Source organism: Protopterus annectens, chromosome 1.part2 (genome assembly GCF_019279795.1).
Source record: "Protopterus annectens isolate FY-2018-M chromosome 1.part2, PAN1.0, whole genome shotgun sequence".
Taxonomy (NCBI): Eukaryota; Metazoa; Chordata; order Ceratodontiformes; family Protopteridae; genus Protopterus; species Protopterus annectens.
The window spans coordinates 449,859,616-449,871,697 of record NC_056727.1 but is presented as its reverse complement, the minus strand read 5'-3'; the positions used below and the strand labels follow the sequence as shown (position 1 = coordinate 449,871,697).

At 40.1% G+C, this 12,082-nt stretch overlaps 1 protein-coding gene across 2 annotated transcripts in view; it reads right to left on the bottom strand.

The window, feature by feature from the left end:
- Positions 1 to 12,082, bottom strand: part of SEC23B (SEC23 homolog B, COPII coat complex component) — an 836,569-nt gene that overhangs the window by 677,301 nt on the left and 147,186 nt on the right. For both annotated transcript variants that reach the window (XM_044056987.1, XM_044056989.1), the window contains one exon: positions 102 to 338. In XM_044056987.1, the coding sequence (XP_043912922.1) occupies positions 102 to 338 (237 nt within the window). The remainder of the gene's footprint in view (positions 1 to 101; positions 339 to 12,082) is intronic.

Genomic DNA, 12,082 nt, shown 5'->3' with positions numbered 1-12,082 from the left:
AGAATGTAGAACTGCAGGAACACGGGTAATCTGTACTATTAAAAAAAGGTTTAATTTACCACCTACAAAACATAAAAAGCAATGAATGTTTTGCTACAAACCTGAATTTGCTTTGCTGTCAGGTCTTTAGTCCCTCTGAAGACGTAGCTTTTGGATATCCCCTCACAGCTCAGTTCATGGACCTGCACCATTCTCCCAAAGGTGATAAGCCCCACCAGTGCATCTGGTGGCAACAGGCTGAGTGACATCTGCAGGGATTCCTTCAATGCTTGAAGATCTTCCTCTTCTAAGCAAGTGTCCACCACATACAGGAAGATAAGAGGGGACTGAGGTCCTCGCTGCAAAAAATTTAAATGACAATTAAATAGTTATCATGCACCCTGAAGAAAGTACAACTACATGAGGTACTAAATAAAACAGAAAATAACTGCGGTGTCCATGTATTCATTGTGCTGTCTAGTTTATACAGCAACTTTCTAGGCCAACCCACTGAAAGTCATTTCCATGAGCACTGCTGAAATATAGCCTGGGGAGGCTGTCGCTAGCTATAGCCATAATGTATGCACATCACAGTCCTTTTCGGCTTAAACAGTCAGGAAAGGAAGTCTCTAAAAGAAAAATAACCAATAAGTTCTTACTGAATCACATGATCTATGAGGGAACCTCCTTAACGAGCCTTACAATAGGGTACATCCTTTCCACCAATCACTATTTGGCAACTTTCCTTGGAAGATGCCATGCCTAGGTAATGTGCAGCCCAGTTTAGACTCATTAAATAACAGCAGACAGAAACTACACAGATATATCTAAACTCAGTTTCCTCTAACCATTACTGAGCATCTTTTATGCAAATCAAGAATTAACAATAAAGATTTGGCACTTGCACTCCTTGCAAACAACATTCAAGTATACACTTCCCCATCTTAAGAACTCCAACAGCACAAGCTAGACTGATGAGCCACAAACACAAAGGATGCTAGGATAAGAGTATCTGCAACCTACTAAGGAGGGTTATCGTGTAGATCAACTGATATGCTAAGAATACATTTGCTATACCAAACAGTGAGGACCCAAAGATTTCCATGGCTGAATTGAATCTCATGGAGTAATGGCAAGGGTAGAAAAGCCAGTGGACAGCCCAATGACCAAGTTCAGAAGGCTGAGTCCTAAAGTACACTAGTACTAAAAGAAGTCAAACCACTGGAGAGGCAACCAGCAAACAATGCATGGTAAATGTATAAACAGAAGACCAAAATGACTGTGGGACAGATATCTACAATATGAAGCAAGCAGTGGAGGAAGCCATTTACTTAGCGATGTGTGCCTACATGCAGTATTTTGCAGTGACCTATTAGCTATTTGATAGCAAAAGACAATGCAGTTGGAGATCCACCTGGAAGCATTTTTATTTGGGGGGGGGGGGCAACTGCAAGCCCTTTCATCCCTGGAGTGAAGGACAAACATGTCTGACAGGTCTTCCTAAATACATGTATACACTTCAGGTTGGCAGTCCACAAGACAAAAGGAGTCCGCCTTTCTCTTGCCTATCCCCAAGTGAGGAAAACAGGAAGATGAAGGCTGTGGCTCAGAGGCAAGTCTGAAGTCATCTTCTGGGAATATAGGAATTAATCCTAAGGGACAACACATCTTTGTGAAGAGCCAAACATGCTCATCTACATACGAGTAACTGAATCTCAGAGATCCTGGCAGAACAGGTGACAGCAAGCAATAACAGCATTTAACAAAACACAAACTTTGGTGCTCCCAAGGCAGTGGGTTCAAAGTGTAGTTAGGCAAGCCTGTCAGTCATAAGGTTCAGGTAAGAGATGGTATTTCTTGCAAAGGACGAAAGAGATGCAGAATTACGTTAAGGACTATCCAGTGTCATGCTATGATTTTGCCCTCCACAGGGTTATGATGGGCAGAAACTGCTGATATATGTACTCTGACCATGGAACAGCTGAAGCCAGACTGTGCGAGTGTCTGATGCAGGTTAGTATCACCTGCAACTGAATGAGTGGGGAAGTACAGGGCACAACTCTGTTGCAATCCCATAACATGTTGTTGGTACTTAAGCATATGAAATTGACAGTTTAAGGCCCTGATTGCCAAGGTTGCAGATGTATAAACCTATTTTTCCCCATCTGTCTAGTGCCCTTGAATCTCTGTCAGAGGGTGTAGGATTTTTTGCTGTTGAGGCCTTAACTCCCTTTGGACCCTGTGAAAAAGTTTCAGGATCAGCAGCAGGGTTTCTAAATTCAAAATGTATGTGAGTCAGGGACCCTGTAATATCTGTCAGGCTTACTGGGAGCCGAAGGTAAGGAGTCAGGGGTCAAGCTTGACTCCGAAAACACATCATCCACAATGTCTAAAACAGGGAATGGCTAAAGGCTTGTGCTTAGGGAGAAGAAGGAAATCCCTGAGCCTCTTTTTTTGATTCTGAGAAGTCTTGACTCTCCCAGTGAAAATGCTCCCTCAAAGTATGCAAGGTTTCTCCAAATGAATAATCCTCAGGAGGAGATGCAGATGGAATAGACACCTCAGCACCAGAGTACTCATAGGGAGGTATAGATAATTCCTGATCAGAAGAAGAATCAGAAGAAATAGAAACCTGATCCGAAGATTCATAATCAGTGTCTTGCCTGGGTCTCTTATCTGGAGGGGGATGGGTACCCCTGATCAAGGTAAAAAGGTCTTCAGCCATTTTGATCATCTGTTTTTTAGGCATAGAGGCCTGTGCACGTGGCTCATGCATCTTTTTTTAGTTGAAGAAGTTGCATTTGTCTTTGGTTTTGCAGCTGTCGTCGGTTTGATATACAAATGTTGAGGTCTGAATATACCCTCAGAAGCCGGTGCCTGCTCAGTGGCTCCGGACCCATCTGAGGAGATACATCCGTTGGTCCAATACCTTGAGTATCTTGCGGCATGCCGGACTCCACATGGGTGTCGGTAGAGGCCTGCGACTCGAAGGTAGCGGGTATCAGGGGCTGCAAAAGCACCTCACTGAGTAATGGAGAACCGGCGACTGGCTTAGAAGAAGCTTCGTCATCGGTTTTGAATCTCGACTGCCTTTCTCTGTCCTTTTCTTTCGTTTTTTATGTACTCCGGTAATCGGATTGCTATCCGATGACATTTCTGGGTAGTTAAATCTGTTTCCAAAACACTTTGATGCAAAAATATACCGATGCTTAATAGTGCGTTGGTTAAATGTAGCACAAAACGGACAGCCAGGCACATTGTGATCAGGGCCTAAGCAAGGAATACAGTATAAATGGAAATTCTTATGAGGTATTTGCTTCCCACAAGTAATAACAATTAACTTTTTCTGACATCGTAAAAAGCAAGAAAAAAAGTTTCCCCAATGGGGTACTTAGCTTTAGTGAAGACTTCGGTTCTGAAACTCAAACTCGAGTATTTCACTAGTCGGCCGACCTTGCGAAATGCTTCTGCTTCAGGCACCTAAGACTGAAGAAAATGGCGTTGGCTGCATGTTTTATACCCCTGATGACCTGATGTCATGGAGGAGGAGATAGCAACTGACGCAGGACCAAAGACTTCGGAATTCAGGCCGACTGAGGGCAACCTGCCAGCAGATTTTCCAAATGTAATGACTGCAACAGTGAAACACGAAGAACATCCATTTCCACTTGGAAGCATACTCTTGTTGAGTGAAAGGCTTCCTAGCAGCTTCAATAACTTCCAAGACCGCAACTCGAAGATTTGGTAGGATCAAAAAGTTTATATCAGTACACAGGACCTGAAGTGAAGTCAGATGGCAACCCATCATGTCAGGCATTCTTAGCTAATAGTTTTTTTTTAATTGTTAAAATCTGAAGTGTCTGAAAACACATCCTTCCCACCTACCATGGAGTGATAAGAACAAGCACTGTTCCTTCTTTCTGAACTTTGTGATGAAATATGTAATCGGTAGAAATGGTGAGAAGGTATACACAAGCCTCCAGTGATGTGGAATACAGAACACATCCACTGCTTGTTTACCCTTACCCTTGTACACTGGAGGGAATAGAGAGAGGACACATTATCCCAAATGGTAAAAAAAAGTTGAGAGCTGCACTGCATCACTCAGCCAAGCAAGGCCTCTATCTACAGCTCAAGGAGAGGTCTAGAAGAGTGGCTTAGAGTCCACCAACTCATTCAATTCCCGAAGGATCCAAGTGCTGCGAGAGTGATGACCCTTGAATATACCCATTTGTCATACGAGATGAGCATCAACTCTGCAGAGAAGGTATGACCTTTGCTTGGTTACACACCATACAACAGATTGCTTATTTGACTTAATGTGGACAAGCCAAAGTAGCAGCTTTGTCTGCAATGTCTTCAGGGCCCTGAGGACAGGATTACTTGTAGATACAGCTGATTGTTGTGGAGTCTGTCTCTAGAAGACACCAACCCTTAAACCAAATGAAAGCTGAGACTGGTTACCACCCAACCAGCAAATAATCCATCATCAAAATTTGCACTATGTTTGGCTGTAAGAAACTAAGAAAAAACTGATGGGGATTATGACACCCCTGCTCTGGGCCAGTAATCAAGGAGTCTCAGACCTTACACTGACACCAGAAAGGGATATTCCCTTAGAACAGAAATAGATACATACAGTATTTTCAGATGTAGCTCTCTGCACCGAGCACAATTTCCCTTAAGAGCACACAAGGAAAACACTCAGTCGGAAGGCTGGGTTTCTCTCACTCTCCAGGCCCCCAATAAGACTCACAAAAACATGATAGAGCCAGCAAACAGTGGACCAAAATCCGTTTATTAAAGGAAGGAGGAAAAAAAATACCGGTTTCGGCCATTAGGCCTTCCTCACTGTTTGTAACCGTTACAAATTTCACAACATATCTATATATATATATATATATATATATATATATATATATATATATATATATATATATATATATATATATATATATACATATATATATATATATACACACACACATATATATATATATATATATACACACACATATATATATATATATATATATATATATATATATATATATATATATATATATATATATAGAGAGAGAGAGAGAGAGAGTGGTCCAGCGCCACCTGCAGTCCAAAAGCAGAATTGCATACATTTAAACATTCATTTTTATTTTTATATGCATTCATTCAACCCAGGGGAAAAAAGTGCACCTAATTTAATGATCCATTTCTTTTCCATTTTGTTTAATATTGCACGCCAACCAGATTTATTAACTGTATTCCGTTGTATAATATCAATCACAGTAAATCTGAACTTGGCATTTGGGTGTTCAATTGTATGTTTGTACAGTGCATTCGTAGGTTTACAAGTCCTAATATTCTGAGATCCTAAATTTCAGCGTGACTTAAGTGATTATGATGGGGGCACCCCTTTTCAAGTAACAAACATGTTAGGTTTGAGCCTTCATACAGGAAGGTCAATAAAAAGAACAGACCAAGATCTATCTTGAAAAAATCGAACAATTCAAGTTGTGATGAATCAGGGGAGGATTCCTCCACCACTTTAGAATACGGTTTACAACATTCTGCCGACTCGCCAGCCTCTAAAAGAAGAAACTCTTTAGGCCCTTTAGCCAAAGGTACAAACGGGGTGGGAGCAAATAGAGGGGTGGAAAGCATGGTAGACCTATTGAAACTAATTGTTCAGAAATAAATAATGTGTTAAACATTTCATCTACAACACTGTCCACAACACAATTTCAAATTCTTAATAAAGGACTTAATTTTATTCCTGGTTTCTTTATTTCTGAAGATTCATTTGCTAATGATATCTTTGAATTTTGCAGATTACTTAACCTGAAATTGTTTTTTTCAGACAGAAGGCAATTTAGACCATGATGCTATATTCACATATCATAAATCAACATTTATGCCACCCATGCATCCGACTGTATCCATGTTCTATAATTCCACTCTCAAACAGATTTACATTTTAATTTCAAGGATTCGCACGTCAAACAGAATAATGTGTCCAGGAAGGAGATGGACACTATTGTGGAAATGGCTAACAACAAGAAACTTGTAATATTAACAGCAGACAAGGGGGGTGATACTGCAGTACAGGATTGGTCAGCATATAATTTTGAAGCAATGCGACAACTATCAGACAGTAGATACTATACACATATGGTGATTGATCCTACACTAGGATTCAAAAAGAAAATAGATGAATTCTTACAACTAGCTAGAGAGGAAAGCATTATAACACAATATATTCAACATCATCCTAGAGTTACAGATCCCTGTAACCAATACATCTACGTCCTCCCTAAGATTCATAAGGACCCAAACCATCCACCTGGTCGACCGATAGTCTCGGGCAGAGGTTCTATTACAGAACCATTATCTCAATTTCTCACATTACATCTGAAGCCCCTGCTCCAATGCGTTAGAGCAAGAATACAAGACATGACTGAATTCCTCCGGATAACAACAGATATGCAACTTGAGGAAGGGTGGTATTTGTGCACTTTGAATGTTTCTGCATTATATACCAACATCCCCCATTGGGCTGGCCTAGATGCTTTGGAATATTGGTTAAAGTTAGAATTATACCCCCCAGGTTTAAAAACACTGTTACTATGCATGGCGGAACATGTCTTAACCAAAAATGTGATATTCTATGGCAACGAATGTTATTTACAGACCAAAGGAACGGCCATGGGGGCCTCATTTGCTCCTATATACGCAGACCTTTTTTATGGCCTACATTGAAGACCAAATCATTTATGACAAAGATCATAACATCTACATTAATGAAATTGATATATGGAGGAGATATTTGGATGATTGCTGGGTGGTATGGAGATCTGACATCGTATATCTTAAGGGGTTTGTGACTTATTTGAATGAAAATAAATGGGGTATTGAATTCACGATAACTTATGACACTAATCAGATTACCTTTCTAGATGTCTTAGTAACAAGAAATGTAGATCATACATTAACAACAGAAATCTATCGTAAATATCCCCAATACAACTCCCTACTCCATGCCTCCAGATTTCATTCCCCCCATATTTGCAGAAACATTCCAAAATCACAATTTCTTCGCCTGAATAGGATTTGTTCAGAGGAAAGCACATTTACCACCTATGAGTCAGATTTATCCACAAGGTTCCTTAACCGGGGATATAAAAAAGGTGATATTGTTCAAGAAAGACGGTATGCTACTAACACAAACAAGGAGAATCTACTACAATACAAGGAGCATAAACAGAAATCTAACTCACAAATTAGATTGTTTACTACATATGGGAGAAATAGAGAGACTCTTATCAACTGTGTGCAGAGACAATGGAATATATTGCTAGCAGATAAACGTATGGCAATACTGGATGACAGATGTCACTTTTCATATAGATGGGGTCAGAACATGGGTTCCTTTTTCAACCACTATAAACATATCAACAAGAATGTGAATTCATCTAAACAAATAACCTTACAAGGGGTCCCTCTATTGGGCTGTTTCCCATGTGGCCACTGTACACACTGCAATAATATGAGTAAAACAAAGGAATTTACTAGTAGGAACACTGGTGAAGTTTCTTCTGTTAGTTTCTTTTCAAATTGTCAATCAGACTGGGTGATTTATTTGGCATCATGCAACTGTTCAACATTTTATGCAGGACAAATTTCACGCTGTGTCAAATTTAGGATCTCGGAAAATCTTAGTGATATTAGGACTTGTAAACCTACAAATGCACTGTACAAACATACAATTAACCACCCAAATGCCAAGTTCAGATTTACTGTGATTGATATTATTTTATTTTTATTTATTTATTTTATTTTACATTTGTTGACCGGGCTAGTCTTACTGGACATATATCCGTTTTCAGTAGAGGCCCGGGGAGAAAAGCTCCAAATACACGAAGTAAACAATTATTACAAAAGAACAAAATAAGCATAATACAAAAGTACCAGTGTAGACTTATTTAGCAATTTAAGAAAAACTAAAACTGACAAAATGTATGTAAATAGAGAAAAAGTCAGATAAAAGTAAAATACATGGTATAGAATATTCTGAAGTTAGATTAAATAAAAGATAGATAAGCAGAACACAAGGTGGGAAAACATATGTGAGAATAAAAAAATGCTAAGGTAGAGTCAATATCAAAGATAAAACAGTCAATAATTAAACCTATTATTTAGAGGACCAGTAAGGGGAGAGGGGGGAACTTGGGAAATAATGAAATCATTTCAGTCAGGGTTAGCACAAGGGCATAACCACTGGGATTTTAGATATTCTTTGATATGTCTTTTGAAGAGGGATGTAGAGTCTAGGCTAGTTATTTCATGAGGGAGTTGATTCCAGAATTTCCCGACAGAGTTATAGAATAATGAATCCCCAGCTTTATTATAAGATTTATTTAAGGCCACAAGGAGTTTATTAGCAGAGCGTAGTGTGGATAGGTTTTTGTATGGTGAAATTAGTTTTTTAAGGCTAGGGGTAGCATCAGGGTAGAAAAGAGACTTATGAATGATAAGTAGTTGTTGATAGAGTATGTGGTTATTTAGCTCTAACCAGTCTAGTTGCTTGAGGTTGTGACAGTGATGAGTTCTGAAGGGGTTAGCAGTAATGAATCTAGTTATACTATTGTAACAGGTAGATAAGTTTGGTAAGGTTGGATTTAGATAAGTTTGTATATATAGCAGAGGCATAGAAAAGGGTGGAGATCAGGTGGGTCTGGGCCAAGGTTTTTCTGGCTGCAGGGGTAAGAAAGAGTTTAATTCTGTTGAGAGTACCTATTTTTTTGTTAACTGATTTAATGGTATTGTTAATATGATATGTATATATATATGTTGTGAAATTTGTAACAGTTACAAACACTGAAGAAGGCCTAAGGGCCGAAACCGGTATGTTTTTTTTTTCCTCCTTCCTTTAATAAACGGATTTTTGTCCACTGTTTGCTGGCTCTACCATGTTTTTGCAATTCCTTGATGCCTTTGAGCTGTGCAGTAGCTGTACGTGAAGAGGTCTGATTGCCCTAATAAGACTCCCCACTAACACTGCTGCAGGGTTGAGTCCTCAGCAGAGTTCTCCATGTCAAGCCCTACACCACCCTCTCTGTGAAACCAGTGCTCTGTGTCCCTGCTCCAAGTAGCTCACACACACACACACACACACACACACACACACACACACACACACACACACACACACACACACTTCCTGGGAAAGGCTGGCACAGATTTACTAGCTCTGCTACCTTTGCCCAGACTATAAGGCAATTACACTGCCACCAGCCAGCTACTCTAAGGCTCTTACAAGGGTACCTAATTATACTCAGTAACATTAATACTAATACAAATGGAAGTGTTTGGCCAATGCAGCAAGACTTTCAGGAGCAGCCACAGTGTCACCAAATAAACATAAGCACTCTCAAGGGTTAAATATTTCCTAAAATACCAGCCACAATGAAAGGTTTAAATATATTTAATAAATAATAAAAGCACATTAAAATACTAAACATCTATTTACAATAAACACCTGAGTTTCAATCACAGGAAATATTAAAACTACTAAACATCTATTTACAATAAACACCTGAGTTTCAATCACAGGAAATATTAAAACTAACACAGATGGATAGATTCACAAAGATACAGGAAAAACAGTACTTAACTAATCTCATTATAGTTTCCTGACTGATCTAAAGAATTACTACTCCCTTGTTACTTACTAGAGCAAGGCAAGATGAAGTGGGTGAGTGGTTCTCCTTCTTGACCAGGTTTCAAAAACAGACTGCTCTGAGACTTCTGTCTCATCCAGAATTAAAACATAATTTTAGTGCTGGATTATAGAATGGTATCACATACATCTGGTCATCTGACTGTGGTTCCCACACCCTTTGCTAGAAAGTGAAACAAAATTGAGCACATATGTGTTACCATACACACAGACGGTGCTTTGAGATGGGTTATAAAATATGGAAGCTATAAAACCATTTCAAAACTTCACCCTTCCAGGGTAGCAATTATTTCACCCCCAAGGACAATAACGTAGGATTCCTATTCCTGACTTTCACAAACATTTTGTCTCTGACTGCAATCTTTATGGCCTAAACCAGGTGATTTAATTTCAGACTATTTTTCAAAAGTTATCTGGACTGAGATTAACATCTTCTCTTCCGGTATCTTCTGTTACATTGTATTCATTTCAACAGTTACAATACAGTCAGACATGCAGGTGTATTTCTTTTCTGTCCAGCAGGACCCACTGCTGGTATATTTTTTTTAACATAAGCAACTCTACAAATGCATTTTCAACACAAGCACCTGTACAAATCAGTTTGATATACAAATGACATACAATTCTTTACAAAACTCCAGCTAGCTATGCTGGCATATGTTACACATCCACTGCCCTACCTCTCCTGGCATAGCTGGCAATACCTCACATCATCCCAGGGATTTCTGCCATTCCAGGCTACAACACCATGCCTCTGATACTAGGAGAAGATCCATATGCATCTCATGGCTCTGGAGCCGCTGACACCTCACTGTCTACTGCAGCACCCACATCCATGGAAATGCAAACATCACCATGGAGACTGTGGTGACCATCAAGCCCAGAAGACACAGCATAATTCAGGCCTGGACTCTGTTCCATACTCCCAGTCAGAATACCAATAATATGTGTTCATGGGTCCTTTCCCAGGGTAGAAGTTACTGACACTGAACAGTGTCCAGCTGCTCATCTGTGAAGGCTATCTGCTAGGACAACAGTGAGAACTTCTATCTTACAGTCATCTCAGTGACATGACCAGCTACTACAGGGATACTTGCCAGAGTGCAGGATTCGTGTCACCAAAAGTCAGTCAACCAACTAAGAGAAAGGAGTTGTTTCACCTGCATGGCTTTGACCACAACAGTTTACACAGTGGTAAAAACTCGTAGTATTGAAGAAAGCCCAAATGGAAAATCTTTATACTACAAACAGTAATGCCTTCCCTTAGCAAACCACAGGAACCTCTTGTGCAGACTCCAGATGATAATGCATTGGAAATCACCCAATATATCCACAGGAGCAATCCAGGAACCACATTGCAGCTGTGGCATGACCCCTTGTAGAGTCACCATCTGAAACTACCATACTATATGTGCTGGCGGAAGTCTGAAGACCAGAAAGAGAGAGATCATCCAACTCTTAATGGGCCAGAAAAAGGTAGAACCAAAACCCCAAACCTTGTTAAGAACACAGATCAGCCTCCACTGCACCTTTCAGTAGTTAGGCTTGTCCTAGGACTACCATTTAGTCAGGTCTGTCAGCAGGACGTTTTCAGAAAGGACCAGGGTGCATCAAGATATGACTGAAAGTGATCAAATATAGAACCCAATGGTCCGTTGTGATTGCTCTCTAAAGCAAAACAAAGTCAGAGAACTGACCACGTCAAGGGAAATACAACACTGAAGTCAGAACAGTTATACTAAGACCAGTGAGGCAATCCTCTCAGGGACTTGGTCAGCCCTAGTAGGAGCAGGACTGTGCAATACAGAAGAACTTTACTTGGGTGGCAAAGAGGCTTTGTCCTTTTTTTGGGGTGGACAAGTAAGGAAGAAGTGCAGCAGGGGTGCACAACAGGATCTCTAAGGTCTTCAACACATTGACGACCTATTTCCACTTCGAGAGGTCACAAACTGTCATACAAGGTCTACCCAAAGAGAACATACTCCTGAATTAGGCATCCAGGATAACACACTTGAGCTACACTTTAATGGGTATATACATTTTAATTTACAGAGCTAAGCCTGCATCTCAATGGTAAAAACTGCAGCAGGCTAAGTAGAAGCCCAACTTGGGTGATAGAGTTTAGATGAAGGCTTCCTTGAATGCCAACACAGGGAGGTCTACAAGCATCTCCAGTTCCTGGACTGGCAGGGAGTAAAGGAATTTGGACTGGGAAATGACTTGCATTAGGCTAAAAAAAGATCTCAAAGGAGTCCGCTCTATAACAACTAGTGAAGGACACGCTCCATTCAGTCACAGGTTTGTACAGGGTGCCTCCTTCTTGAATGGGCTAGATGAGCGGTTTAGGGGTACTTCCCTGCTTCCAAG